We start from the raw sequence: 15,473 nt of genomic DNA on the forward strand, positions 1-15,473 counted from the left end.
CAACTCAGTCACTGTGGTTGTTGTCATAGTTAACACATCTCCCTCCTCCGATACCTCTCCACAGTCGCCGAGCTAGGTGAGAGTTCACCATTTTGGCTCCATCCTCATCTTTCTCTCATCCTGGTGGAGAATCACCCCCCCACGGTCTCTCTACCTGCTCTCACTCCATTACAGGTGTTCCTCAAGGATCTGCCCTTGGCTCCTTGTATCTCACTGTCAGTTGGTGACAGAAACTGAAAGCCCAGGGTTTGTTTTCACACGTACACTGAGGACAAACTGCTCTACACCACCAACCATTGCCTCAATCTCTACTATTTCAAAATGTTCAACCTCCTTATACCTTGAAGAAGTTTTCCTCCTCTCTCTACAAGAATCTCAGTGAGTCTCTCTCTCACTGGAACTTCCAGGTCATCTCCCTCATGACCTGTCCTACCTGCCTATCTTCCTTTCCACCTATCCACTCCACTCTCCTCTCTGACCTATCGCCTCCATCCCCACCCCCACTCACCTATTGTATCTATGCTACTTTCTCCCCACCCCCACCCCCCTCCCCCTCTCATTTATGTCTGCAGGCACCCTGCCTCTTTTCCTGATAAAGGGCCTTTGCCCGAAATCTCGATTTTCCTGCTCCTCGGATGCTGCCTGACCTGCTGTGCTTTTCCAGCACCACTCTAATCTAGACTCTGGTTTCCAGCATCTGCAGTCCTTGTTTTTACCTCCTTACATCGGAGTCAGGACTAGATAAGCTGAAGTTTCCTGCAATAGAATGTATGGAAGACTTGCCTTCAGTCCCCTGGTGTCGTCTGTTCTCTAATCAGGAAATACATTCAGCTGTCTGAGGGCTATTTTCGACTCAGGAATGACCTTCTAAGATTTGTGTTATCTGAAACCATCTTCTCCCAACTTTGTAAAAATCACCTGACTCTGCTCCCTGGCTCAGTACAGCTGCTCTGAAACCCTCAATCACTGAAGTCCTTACCTCCAGACACAACCATTCCAACACACCCCCAGCTTTTACTTTCCCTTATGACTTGATGTGATTTAAGACTCTGCAGCCTGTGACTTTGCTCACTCACAGCATCTCCCCTATGCTCCCAGACCAACGTTGGTTATCGGTAAAGCAGTTCCTCCTTTTCCAAAATCCCTGTCCCTCCATGATCACAATTTTCCCGACGTCTGCAGTTTCCTTTGCCCTATGCCCCAGTAGTTTCCTGATGATCTGTTTTAGTGGTATTATGATTGGCTGTAACTTCAGCTGCCTCCTTACATGTCTCAGTCTCTTCAGTTTTAAGTTGCTCCTTAACATGTACCTCTGTGATCTGGATTTGGCCATCTGCACTAATCCCTCTTTATGTGCTGCAGTGTTAAATTCTTTGAGAACGTGACAGCGCAGTACAGGCCCTTCAGCCCTCGATGTTGCGCCGACCTGTGGAACCAATCTGAAGCCCAGCTAACCCACACTGTTCCATTCGCATCCAATGTTTCTCAATTGATCGCTCCTGTGAATCACAGAATCCCTGCAGTGCGGGAAACAGTGGCCCAACAAGTCTACAGTGACCCTCCTGAAGAGTAACCCACCCAGACTCATTCCCCCTACCCCATTACTCTCCATTACCAATTTTCCACTGTGCCATGAAGTGCATTTCACTGTATTTTGTGAAGACTCTAATTAAAAATGGTTGTTGTGTTACACCCAGGGATGAAATGGCAGACAGACAAATGTACAGTCTCACTATAAACCCAGAGAGTTGAGGCTTGCTCCTGGGTTCTAGTGGGCCGACTGCTGTGAGGATTGGTGTTTGGGGAGAACTGGCAGCAGCGTGGGACACAAAGCTTCTCAAAATCAAAGCAGAAACGCACTGTTCAAGAGTTGGTCCGGTTTTGGAAGCTTGATGTTTTGAAATAGTTCATTCTCACAGCCCTCTGTCCCAGGTCAGTGTAACCAACCGTATCCTATTCTGAGATCATTCAGGGCATTATCCGGAGGCAGGGATTTTGGTTTGTGGTTCTGGGATTCCCACTGAAGTCAAGAAGCCTCTTAGTTATAAGAATCTGGAATGATGCCAAACTCATTAAAAGGCACCATGTTCCCATGTCATTCAGGATATATTCAGTTCCTAATCCAATGGGATGTTAATTAACTTCCTCAGCTTCAGAAACCTTCTGCCTGACAGGAACAAAGTCCTCGCTCATTACCTGTCTCCTCCAAAACACGCACCTTCATGAGGAGACCTCTGTAAAAATAGCGATTAATTGAACATTATTTAACAATGGATTTTGGGCAGTTACAAGGATCTCTGAAAGCTGAATGCAATTTTAATCAAAAAACAGAAGACATTGGCCGACATCAGATCAGGGAGCGTGAGGTCTTCGTGACGGAATATTCTGGCATATCAACAGAGGCTGATCAATCCCTCCTTGTAGTTGTTTCGGTGCAACCCTCTGAAACACCAGGGGCTGAGGATGCGGGAGATGTGAAGGAGATCGATCAGCTGTTAACCATGCACAAGGAGATCATGTGTCCACTGAATAACCAATCCCCTCACTCACACATCCACTGAATAACCAGCCCCCTCAGTCACTCATCCACTGAATAACCAGCCCCCTCAGTCACTCATCCACTGAATAACCAGCCCCCTCAGTCACACATCCACTGAATAACCAATCCCCTCACTCACTCATCCACTGAGTAACCAATCCCCTCACTCACTCATCCACTGAGTAACCAATCCCCTCACTCACACATCCACTGAGTAACCAATCCCCTCACTCACTCATCCACTGAGTAACCAATCCCCTCACTCACACATCCACTGAGTAACCAATCCCCTCAGTCACTCATCCACTGAATAACCAATCCCCTCACTCACTCATCCACTGAATAACCAATCCCCTCACTCACTCATCCACTGAGTAACCAATCCCGTCAGTCACTCATCCACTGAATAACCAATCCCCTCACTCACTCATCCACTGAATAACCAATCCCCTCACTCACTCATCCACTGAGTAACCAATCCCCTCACTCACACATCCACTGAGTAACCAATCCCCTCAGTCACTCATCCACTGAATAACCAATCCCCTCACTCACACATCCACTGAATAACCAGCCCCCTCACTCACTCATCCACTGAATAACCAGCCCCCTCAGTCACTCATTCACTGAATAACCAGCCCCCTCAGTCACTCATCCACTGAATAACCAGCCCCATCAGTCACTCATCCACTGAATAACCAATCCCCTCACTCACTCATCCACTGAATAACCAGCCCCCTCAGTCACTCATTCACTGAATAACCAATCCCCTCACTCACTCATCCACTGAATAACCAGCCCCCTCAGTCACTCATTCACTGAATAACCAGCCCCCTCAGTCACTCATCCACTGAATAACCCATCCCTTCACTCACACATCCACTGAATAACCAATCCCCCTGAACAAACAATCGAGGTATTTTTCACTGTATAATTTCATTCCATCACACTGTAAACTTTTGCTATAAATTCTGTGTTAGGATTGAGCCCTCCACAATCACCTGATGAAGGAGTGTCGCTCCGAAAGCTAGTGTGCTTCCAATTAAACCTGTTGGACTATAACCTGGTGTTGTGTGATTTTTAACAGAATACAGTGTGTTTTGATTGGAGTTGAGTAGTTTGACCAGTCACAGTGTGTCTGGAACGTGGCCCTTCACATCTGCCTTTAAATTCAGAAAATGTGAAAGTCTCAGCTATTTTGAGGGGGTCTGGTCTGGTCTCTCACACTTTGAAAGACTGATTGCTGAAAAGGGGATTGCCAATGCTAGATCAGCTGAAGGAATTCCACCCTAACCATGTCACGAAGGAGTTAGCCACCTTGTTCCTCAGTCTAAGAGTATCTGCCAGCACCCACTGTTTGCAACCAGTTTTGCCGAACCATCATTAACAGATAAAGTAGGATACATCTTCCTTCTAACTCCTGTTGTGAACTGAGTGCGATCCACGCAATTTTCATCTTCAATTTGTCTTGGGAACAGTTCTTACCCTTGAATACTCATTGCGTTGGTTCTGACATTGGCGATCTGATACCCACTTTCAATGATGGTGTCCAACTGGAATGTTACTGTTCCCATCACAGGAGCAGGGATATTCCTGGGAGTATACAAATGGATGGGTGTTGTACCTCCTTGCAGAATAACCTGATGCCCCTGTTTCAATTCGCCTGAACCTTTGAAAAGCTTGGAAAATTCTGGCCAGAATTCCCCCCTGTCTTCACTCTGAAATATTATTTCCACTCTCTCTAGGACACCAAGATAAATACATGCATCTCTGTTTAACAATGAGGTACTCTAATTCCTCAGTAATGGTTCACTACCATTCTTCTTCTGTGACTATGCTCCATGCTGATTTGCCAATGCACTTGACGATCTGTATTTTCTACATCTTGGATTTTTTAAAATATTCATTTGTGTGCGTTGGGCATCGCTGGCTGGGCCAACATTAATAACCCATCCCTATTTGCCCTTGAAACTGGTGGGGAGCTGCCTTCTGGAATCGCTGCAGTCCATTGCTGTGGGCTGGCCCACAACTCCAGGATCGTGCCCCAGCGACTGTGGAGGAACAGCAGTATACAGGTGAAACCTCGTGGGTTTGCAAGGTGCTGTCTAAGGATCTTCGGTAAACGTCTGCACCGCCATCTTGTAGATGGTTCACACCGCTGTTGCTGATCGTCGGTGGTGGGGAGAGGGGATGTTTGTGGATGTGGGGCCAATCAAGCAGGTTACTTTGTCCTGGATGGTATCAAGCTTACTGAGTGTTGTTGGAGCTGCCCCCATCCAGGGCAAGTGGGGAGTATTCCATCACACTCCTGAGTTGTGCCTTGTAGGTGGTGGGCAGGATATGGGGTGTCAGGAGGTGAGTTACTCACCGCAGTATTCCTGACCTCTGACCTGCTCTGGTAGCCATTGTGTGAGTCCAGTTGAGTTTCTGCTCAATGGTAACCCCAAGGATGTTCACAGTGGGCGGTTCAGTGATGGTAATCCTATTGAATGTCAAAGGCTGGTGATTAGAGTGTCTCTTATTGGTGATGGTTTTTGTCTGACATTTGTGTGGCGTGAATGTTACATGACACTTGTTGCTCCAAGCTTGGTTATAATGTCAGTATCTGAGAAGTCATGAATGGTCACTGAACACTGCAATCATCGGTGACCGTTCCCACTTCCGATGTTATGACAGAGGGAAGGTCATTGATGGAGCAGCTGAAGTTGGTTGGGACCTAGGACACTACCCTGAGGAACTCCTGCAGAGCTGTCCTGGAGCTGAGATGACTGACTCTCCAACAACCACAGCCGTTTTTCTTTGTACCAGGTATGACTCAAAGCAGTGGAGTGTTTGGGGATTGACTCCAGTTTTGCCAGCGATCCTTGATGCCACACTCGATCAAATGCAGCCCTGATGTCAAGGGCTGTCCCTCTCCCCCGTCCCCTCTGGAATTCAGCTCCTTTTGTTCCTGTTTGACCCAAGGCCGTAATGAGGTCAGGAGCTGAGTGACCCTGGGGGAACCCAAACTGGGCCTCACTGAGCAGGTTATTGCTGAGCAGGTACGGCTTGCTAGCCCTGTTACTGACACCGTCCATCACTTCGCTGATGATGGAGGGTAGACTGATTGGGTGATAATTGGCTGGGTTGGATCTGTCCTGCTTTCTGTGTCCAGGACATGCCTGGGCAGTTTTCCACATCAGCCGGTAGATTCCAGTGTTGTCACTGTACCGGAAGAGCTTGGCTCGGGGAGTGGCGGGTTCTGGAGCACACGTCTTCAGTACTATTGCCGGAATGTTCTCAGGGCCCATTGCCTTTGTAGTATCCAATGCCTCCAGCCATTTCTTGATATCACGTGGAGTGAATGGAATTGGCTGGAGCCTGGTGTCTGTGAAGCTGGGGACCATTGGAGGAGCCCGAGTTGGATCATCCAGTCGGCACTTCTGGCTGAAGATAATTGCGAATGCATCTGCCTTCCCTGTTGCCCTGATGTGCTGGGCTCCTCCATCATCGAGGGTGGGGAGGTTTCTGGAACTTCCTCCTCCAGTGAATTGTTTAATTGTCCCCCACCAGCTCGATGTGGCAGGACTGCAGGACTTAGATCTGTGGTTTGGGGATCTCTCAGCTCTGTCCATCACTTCCTGTTTATGCTGTTTGGAATGCGAATAGTCCTGTTTGGCAGCTTCACCAGGTTGACACCTCACCTTCGGGTATGCCTGGCGCTGCTCCTGGCACGCCCTCCTGCACTCACCTTTGAACCTGGGTTGATCCCCTGGCCTGATGGGAATGGGTGAGCTGGGCCATGAGTACAGTTCTGCTGCTGCTGCTGACCCACAGTGCCTCCTGGGTGCCCAGTCCTGAACTGCTGGGTTATGTCGGAGTCTGTCCCATTGAGCACGGTGGTAGTGCCACTCAACACGGTGGAGGGTGTTCTCAAGGTGAAGGCGGGACTTTGTCTCCACAAGGACAGTGCGGTGGTCACTTACACCTGTACTGTCATGGACAGATACTTCTGCAGCCGGCAGATTAGTCAGGATGTGGTCAAGGATGTTTTTCCCTCTTGTTTGTTCCTTCACCACCTGCCAGAGACCCAGTTTATCCGGTATATCCTTGAGAACCTGTCCAGCTCAGTCAGGAATGCTGCTGCGGAGCCACTCTTAGTGAGGGACATTGGAATCCAACCCCCCCCCCCAGAGTAGAGTTTGCACCCTAGCCAAGCTCAGTACTTTCTCCAAGTGTTGTACAACACCTTGTATGTTTGGGAGTCTGACACTCACAGGTTTCTTACACAGCAGGCAGTCTGTAAGTAACGGCATGGGTCGATCCTGTGCCGATGTTAAATTCTGCTTCCGATTCTTGCTCCTTCAGATTAATCCTTTCTGACCCTCTTTGATCTCACCTGGGAATGCTACCTTTACATTTTTGTTCTTATCTTTCATTGCTCTTTTTCCAGGAACATTCCATTTTGTTTTTGATGTGATAAAGGTCCTGTTAACTGATAATATTTTCTATGACGATGCCATACTTACAGAGTAAGACAGCATGGAAACAGTTGGTCCAACCAGTCCACACCGAACATAATCCCAAACTAAACTAGATCCACCTGTCTGAGCTTGGCCTGTATCCCTCCAAACATTCCTCATTCATGGACTTATCCAAGTGTCTTTAAAATGCTGTAAATTTTCCCACATCCACCCACCTCCGCCGGAAGTTCATTCCACAGACGAACTATTCCTTGTGTAAAAATGTTGCCTCTCGTGCTTTTTAACTGATTCTCATTTCACCTTAAAAATACACCCACAAGTCTTGAAATCCCTATTCCTAGGGAAAAGACACCTGCCATTCATCGTACATAAACCCCTCAGGACTTTATAAACCTCCATTGAATTCACCATTTAACCGCCAGTGACAAGCGTCCCAGCCGAATCAGTCTCTCCTTTAACTGAAACTCTCCATTCCCAGCAACACCCTGGTAAATCTCTCATGAATCCTCTCCAGGTTAGTAATACCTTTTCTCTAACAGGGTGACCAGAACTGGACACAGTACTTAGCTCCCACTGCTGGACACGGGGCCATGTTCTGTCGAGTTTAACAGAGCCTGATGATGTTAATTCTGCTTCTTGATGTTTTTCTGGGCATTAGGGGAGCTCCAGGGACAACACCATCTTGGGGCCGATCCACCCGACCATGACAGAGGGACCTCCAGCGTTTCCCTGCATGACATCACAAACTCGATTCACTGTTTCAAAACGTAACCCTCCCTGAGTTCAAGAAAATCATCAAACTCTTCACCTTCACATCAACGGCTAAATGGTCCCTTAATTCATTCAGGCAATTTGGCATCACTGGCTGGGCCCAGCATTTGTTGCCTGTCCCTAGTTGCCCCTTGAGAAGGTGGGGGTAAGCTGCCTTCTTGAACCGCTGCAGTCCACCTGCTGTAGAGAGATCCATAATGTCCTCAGGGAGGGAATTCAAGGGTTTTGACCGAGTGTCAGTGAAGGGATGGTGATATATTTCCAAGTCAGGATGGTGAGTGGCTTGGAGGGGAGTGTGCGGGAGATGGTGTTCCCATGTAGCTGCTGCCCTGGTCCTTCTCCATGGAAATGATTATGGGTTTGGAAGGTGCTGTCTGAAAAGCCTTGGTGAATTTCTGCAGTAGATCTTATAAATTGTACACACCACTATTACTGAGAGTTGGAATGGAGGGAGTGAATGTTTGGAGTTGGAATGGAGGGAGTGAATGCTTGTAGGAGTCATATATAATGCTTTGAATGGATGGTGTCACATTTCTTGAGTGTTATTGGTGCTGTATGTGCAGATACGTGGGGAGTATTCCATCGTAATCTTGATTTGTGCCTTGTGGATGGCAGACAGGCTTTGGGGAGTCAGGAGGTGAGTTACTCTCCTCGGTATTCCTACACTGAATAACCAATCCCCTCAGCCAATGTGTTTTAATGACTCGTCCAGTTCAATTTCTGGTCGATGGTAATGCACAGGATGTGGAATGGATTCAGTGATTCAAAGTTCATTGATTGTCAAAGGTGCAATGTTTGGATTCTTTCTCGTTGTACATGGTGCTAGTGTGGCACAGACATACCTGTGAGCCAAGGGCTGGATTCTCCAGACCTTGTTACATCACAGTGGTTAGCACTGCTGCCTCACAGCGCCTGAGACCCGGGTTCAATTCCCGACTCAGGCGACTGACTGTGTGGAGTTTGCACGCTCTCCCCGTGTCTGCGTGGGTTTCCTCCGGGTGCTCCGGTTTCCTCCCACAGTCCAAAGATGTGCGGGTCAGGTGAATTGGCCATGCTAAATTGCCCGTAGTGTTAGGTAAGGGGTAAATGTATGGGTGGGTTGCGCTTCGGCGGGTCGGTGTGGACTTGTTGGGCCGAAGGGCCTGTTTCCATACTGTAAGTAATCTAATCTAATGTTCACAAGGACTGCCTCAATTTATCTGAGGAGTTATGAGTGGGCACTGATCATTGCACAATGATTGATGAACATCCCCAGATCTGACCCAATGATGGATGGAAGGGTGGCCTCAAAGGATGAAGAATATCTTTTTCAAAGCTCATAGCTGCCATGGGCGAGATGAGGTAAAATGTGTTACAAAGGCTTTTTTTTTAACAATTATAAAAATAAGTACCTTTTAAAAAAAATACTTTTATTATTAATCCTAATTCAAAGAAAGCTAAAAGTACAAATAAAAAAAATGTATAGTTTGCCAACCATAATTCAGTTATAAACAACAATAGAGATTGCTGGAAAAACTCAGCACATCTGGCAGCATCTGCGGAAAGAAATCAGAATTAATGTTTCCGGTTCAGTGACCCTACCTCAAAACTCAGAAATCAGTCATACCTCTTTTGAGGAAGCAGCTAACTGTCCCATCTGGGAGGGGTACACTGACCACTCGTCATAAAATCAAAAACTTTCCAAGGAATGTCATGACCTAAATTCAAATAAAAACTGAATTGCCATTGCATTCACCAGCTTCAACATTCACTCCCACCGATGCTCAGTAGCAGCTGGGCGGCACGGTGGCACAGTGGTTAGCACTGCTGCCTCACAGCGCCAGAGACCCGGGTTCAATTCCAGCCTCAGGCGACTGTCTGTGTGGAGTTTGCACATTCTCCCCGTGTCTGCGTGGGTTTCCTCCGGGTGCTCCGGTTTCCTCCCACAGTCCAAAAATGTGCAGATTAAGTGAATTGGCCATGCTAAATTGCCCGTAGTGTTAGGTGTGGGGGTAAATGTAGGGGAATGGGTCTGGGTGGGTTGCGCTTCGGAGGGTCGGTGTGGACTTGTTGGGCCGAAGGGCCTGTTTCCACACTGTAAGTAATCAAATCTAATCTAATCTAATCAAATCAAATCAGCAGTGTGTACTATCTACAAAGGTGTGCTTCAGAAATTCACCAAAGGTCCTCAGACAGCACCTTCCAAATCCTCAATGGGAACACCATCTACAAGTCCCCCTCCAAGCCACGAAACATCCTGACTTGGAAATCTCTCACTGTTCCTTCAGTGTTAGCTGGGTTAAGTCCTGGAATTCCCTCCCTCAGGATATGGTGGGTGTATCTACAACAGCGATTCAAGAAGGCAGCTCACCACCACCTTCTCAAGGGCAATAAACATGAGCCCAGCCAACGGCAACCACATTCTGTGAGTAAAGAAAAATGATTCCTAGCTTTGACAATGCATTCCAACATTGCCCTCTCAAACTGTGGTCATTGGACACTGTGATCCCTGCCCGGGGACACCAGGAGGTGCAGGCAGTCAGGTCTGAATCGGCTAGTGACCAACTTGGCCAGGGCCAGGGGCAATGCCACCAGGAGGGGCCATCTTCTGGCCACACCCACCACCCGCATCAGCAAAACATTGAGATGACGGCACTGGAGTGTGACCAGAAACCGAGTGCAGTCTCTGCTGATAACGGACGACCAGCCACAACCGCTTACTCACAGAGTATGAGTAATGGCTGAAACTGCCCCTTTTACATTGAAACTCACTTCCCCAGTTGTATGCACAGATACATTAAAAATGCATTTCTCTACACTGGAGTAACAATTATTGTGTCCTTTGGGCTCTGCTCCATTATTCAGTTCAATCCTTAGATGCCTACCTTTTGCCCACCCTCTCCTTCCAGTTAAAATGGTTCAGGGCAGAGGGAAACATTTTGAAAGAGTCAATACAGATGAATTGTTTCCGATGCTTTGTGGATCAGTAACCAACATAAACAAATGGCAAAAGAATCAGAGAGACAATGAAGTGAAAATGGAAGGAACTGCAGATGTTGGAAATCAGAAACAAAGATACAAGCTGCTGGGAAAGCTCAGCATCTGTGGAGAAAAACCAACTTTAACATTCTTCAGTGACCCTTCCTCAGAAAAATGAAGTGAATTATTGTTAACAGTGAGTCTAAAAGGTGTCATCTGTCATGGGAAGTGTTTCAAAAGTAACTTTTAAAAAGGAGTTGAATAAAGATGGAAGGTGAATCACAAAAGGTGAGTACAGAAAATAATTAGGAAAGTATGATCATTTATCACACGGGGACCTCAATAGGAAAGGAAAGAGATTATGCTTCAAATTATACAAGTTGCCATAGTCTAAACATTTGAGATGGAGACAACCGGTGATGGTTTAACCTGAGGCCACCATACCTCAGGTGAGGGGAGAGGTTGAGTTGAGGTAACCCTTCACGGTAACCTCTGCTGGTGTGGGAATTGAACCCGTGCTGTTGGAGTGCATGTGAAAAGGATATTTCCTCTTATGGAAGAACTGGGGGGTCACTGTTTACGAGCATAGGATTGTCTAGGTAAGACAGAGGGTCTTCGGAGCCCTCTCCATCATAAGGCATTAGAGGCAGAATCTTTGCAAGTTTTTAAGGCAAAGGAGGATCAATTTGTGGTGAATGAGAGAGCGAGAGGTAATCGTGAGAAAGTGGGAACATGGACTCATCAGAGCAGCTGTGATCTTACTGAGTAGTAAACTAAGCTGGAGGGGCAGAAAGGACTGAGTCATTTTTATGTGTAACATTCGTGAGGCTATGGCACAGAGAGAAAATGGGGGAAGGGTTGTTGGCAGATAGATTAGATTAGATTACTTACAGGTGGAAACAGGCCCTTCGGCCCAACAAGTCCACACCGACCCGCCGAAGCGCAACCCTTTACCCCTTTAACTAACACTACCAGTAATTTAGCATGGCCAATTCCCTTGATCTGCACATCTTTGGACTGTGGGAGGAAACCGGAGCACCCGGAGCAAACCCACGCAGACACGGGGAGTATGTGCAAACATAACACACTCAGTCGCCTGAGTCGGGAATTGAACCCAGGTCTCTGGTACTGTGAGACAGCAGTGCTAACCACTGTGCCACCATGCACAGTGCACGATGTAGTTCTTCAAGAGGCCAGCAGAGGCGCAGTGGGGCTATCAGATTCGATGGCATCAAGGGCCATGTTTCCATCAACATACCAAGCAATTAAATAAGAAAGCAGAAGTTTAAGAGAAAGAACCCAAAATAAAGAGTGAAAAATACCCTGCTCACGGAAATAACTCATTTCAGTTCCTGTAAAATCTGGAGCAAACAAGGTCTGGTGGGTTCACACTGACCTTCTTTTATGAAGCTAATAGTAGACTGTGGCTCTGAGTGAAGGCCGCTGGCTGGTTTAGAAGTTTATGGCAACTCATCTACTGAACCCAGGCAGGTGCCAGTTTCCAGCATGGACTGAGGTTAGGGAAGAGGATACTGGCCGTCAACATTTTGGGACACATGGCATGGTCATTGAGGTTTTTTTACTGACAGTCGCTCAGCTTCTTGTCACGTTGACCCGGCCTTCAGTCAAGGTCCAAGCCTACAACAGTATGAGACTCGCTGAGTAAACACTGATGGATGGAACAAACGCTGCTTCCGGGTAAACCGTGATCTTTTTCTTCCTTTGTCTGACATGTGTGTCACTGGCAAGGTCAGAGGTTATTTGCCCATTCCTAATTGCCCTTGAATTGAGTTGTTTGATCAGCCATTTCACAGGTCAACCACGGCGCTGTAGGCCAGACGAAGAAAGCATGGCAAATTTGCCTCATTAAGGGGGCTTAGAGAATCCAATCTGTCTATGAGAGGCAATGATAACCGTGATGGTCCCTTGTACTGATAAAAGCTTCCAACTCCAGATACACGATTTGATTTTAAATTCAGTTAGCTCCAATCATGGGATTAGATCCCAGATTCATTAGGCCTCAAAGTTGCTCGCCCAGTCAAACGATCACAATATCACTTTCTCTCTCAAGCATGCAGCAGTGAAAGAGGAAACTGATTGGGGTGGAACTGAACTCGGAACTAACTTTCAATTCTATCCTCGTGACTACTTCCCACACACAGCTGAAGGTAGGCCGTTTCTCAGCAGTTGTGCAACAGGCCAACGGACTGGGTTGTTTCCTTAGTGACTCCGTCATTCAGACCTGTAACTGAGTCACCATCAAGCAGTCATTAGATACTTGCACTATCGTTGTAGGGAATGGTACATAATGGATATAATTGCCAGATCATAAATCTGAATTAATATCCTGGAGAGAGAAATTCAGATCCTACCTCAACAGCTGGGGAGTTTAAATTTAATCTATGAAATACATCTGGAATGATGTCCATGAAATTGTGAAGAGCCAGTTCCTTCATTGATCCTCCATCCTTACCTGGTCTGGTCTACATGTGACTCCAGACCCATAGCAATATGGTAGACTAACTGTACCTTAAATAAGCCCTAACAAGCAACTCAGTTGGATCAAAACTGGAATGATAGATTATCATTTCAGAGAATCCCTACAATATGGAAAGAAGCCATTCAGCCCATCAGGTCAGTACCAATCCTCTGAAGAGCTTCCCACATGGGCTCACACCTCCACCCGAACCCCATGACCTCACATTTATCAAGCCTATATATCCCTAGACACTACAGGACAAGGTAGCACAGCCAATCCACCAAACACTGTGGAAGGAGTCACCAACAGCATCCAACAGAAACCCACACAGACACGGGGAGAACATGCAAATTGTTCTGGTAAGAATAAAACTCACCTTCAACATACACCCAGATGCAACAAAAGCACACTCTGCTGCTTTGTGCCAAACCTGAAGAGCTGTCTCACAAACTAGACAACCAACAGCCTGACATTGTCTTACTGACTGTCTATAGGGGATGATTCTATGTCCCAGGCAGCACCATCACCATCCCTAGACGCGTCCTGTCCCATTGCTAGGCAGCCCCAGCACAGGCGACACACAGTGGAAAGGTGTTATCCTGAGAGTCCTCAACATTAACTTGGATCACTAAGGAGTCTCATAGCATCTGGCCAATCATGGGCAAGGAATCCTCTCCCTAATTACCACATACAATTCCACCATAGTGATTATTACTCAGAAGAAACTTTGAGAGCATTAAGAGCAAAGAATGGTTGGGGGGACATTGAGAAAAGTTCTTCCATGTGAATAATGTTGGCAAAGTCAGAATTTGTTACAAATCCCTTACTGCCCTTGAGGATGTGACAAGGTATCAGCCCCAATACTGTTACCGAGGGATTCAGCAAATGGGTAATAACCTGAAGGCCAGGGGCTGATCGTTATATTCTCTCAAAATCATACAAGTGTCAGGGCATAGAGTGAGGACATTCAGCCCATCGTAGGCACACTGACTCCACAAATGTCACCATCTATTTCCCTTCAGTCTATACCTTCCATGTCCTTTTCCACAGTAAATACTGATGCAAAATACTCTTTAAGTATCTTCCCATTCTCCTGTGGCTCCACACAAAGGCCGCCTTGCTGATCTTTGAGGGGCCCTATTCTCTCCCTAGTTTTCCTTTTGTCCTTAATGTATTTGTAAAAGCCCTTTGGATTTTCATTAATTCTATTTGCCAAAGCTATCCTCATGTCCCCTTTTTGCCCTCCTGATTTCCCTCTTAAGTATATTCCTACTGCCTTTATACTCTTCTAAGGATTCATTTGATCCATCATGTCTATACCTGACATATGCTTCCTTCTTTTTCTTAACCAAACCCTCAATTCCTTTAGTCATCCAGCATTCCCTATACCTACCAGCTTTTCCAAATCCCCTACCATAACCACCATATTTTTCTCACAGATAGCTGTGATCTCCTTACAAATTTGTTTCTCAATTTCCCTCTGACTATTAGGGAATCTGTAATACAATCCCAATAAGGTGATCATCCCTTTCTGATTTCTCAGTTTAATCCAAATAGCTTCCCTCCATACGGCTGTAATTCTATCCCTTATCAAAAGCACGACTCCCCCTCCTCTCTTGCACTCCCTTTCTATCCTTCCTGTAGCATTTGTATCCTGGAACATTAAGCTGCCAGTCCTGCCCATCCCTGAGCCATGTTTCTGTAATTGCTATGATATCCCACTCCCATGTTCCTAACCATGCCCTGTGTTGATCTACCTTCCCTGTTAGGCCCCTTGCATTGAAATAAATGCAGCTTAATTTATCAGTCCTACCTTGATCTCTGCTTTGTCCCTGCCTGCCCTGACTGTTTGACTTGCGTCTGTTCTCGCAATATCCCAACAGTGGCCTAACCAATATCCTGTACAGCCGCAACATAACCTCCCAACCCTGTACTCAATACTCTGACCAATAAAGGAAAGCATACCAAGCGCCTTCTTCACTATCCTATCCACCCGCGACTCCACTTTCAAGGAGCTATGAACCTGCACTCCAAGGTCTCTTTGTTCAGCAACACTCCCTAGGACCTTACCATTAAGTGTATAAGACCTGCTAAGATTTGCTTTCCCAAAATGCAGCACCTTGCATTTATCTGAATTAAACTCCATCTGCCATTTCTCAGCCCATTGGCCCATCTGGTTCAGATCCTGTTGTAATCTGAGATAACCCTCTTCGCTGTCCACTACACCTCCAATTTTGGTGTCATCTGCAAACTTACTAACTGT

General features: G+C 46.7%; 1 protein-coding gene across 1 annotated transcript in view; it reads left to right on the forward strand.

Moving 5' to 3' along the window:
- The first annotated feature begins 12,168 nt into the window (after window positions 1-12,168).
- The window catches only part of LOC132828469 (leukocyte surface antigen CD53-like), a 61,716-nt gene continuing 58,411 nt past the window's right edge, over window positions 12,169-15,473 (forward strand). Inside the window, exon 1 of the mRNA XM_060845627.1 lies at window positions 12,169-12,429. Coding sequence (XP_060701610.1) covers window positions 12,404-12,429 — 26 coding nt within the window. The 5' untranslated portion in view covers window positions 12,169-12,403. The remainder of the gene's footprint in view (window positions 12,430-15,473) is intronic.

Source organism: Hemiscyllium ocellatum, chromosome 26, assembly GCF_020745735.1.
Source record: "Hemiscyllium ocellatum isolate sHemOce1 chromosome 26, sHemOce1.pat.X.cur, whole genome shotgun sequence".
NCBI lineage: Eukaryota > Metazoa > Chordata > Chondrichthyes > Orectolobiformes > Hemiscylliidae > Hemiscyllium > Hemiscyllium ocellatum.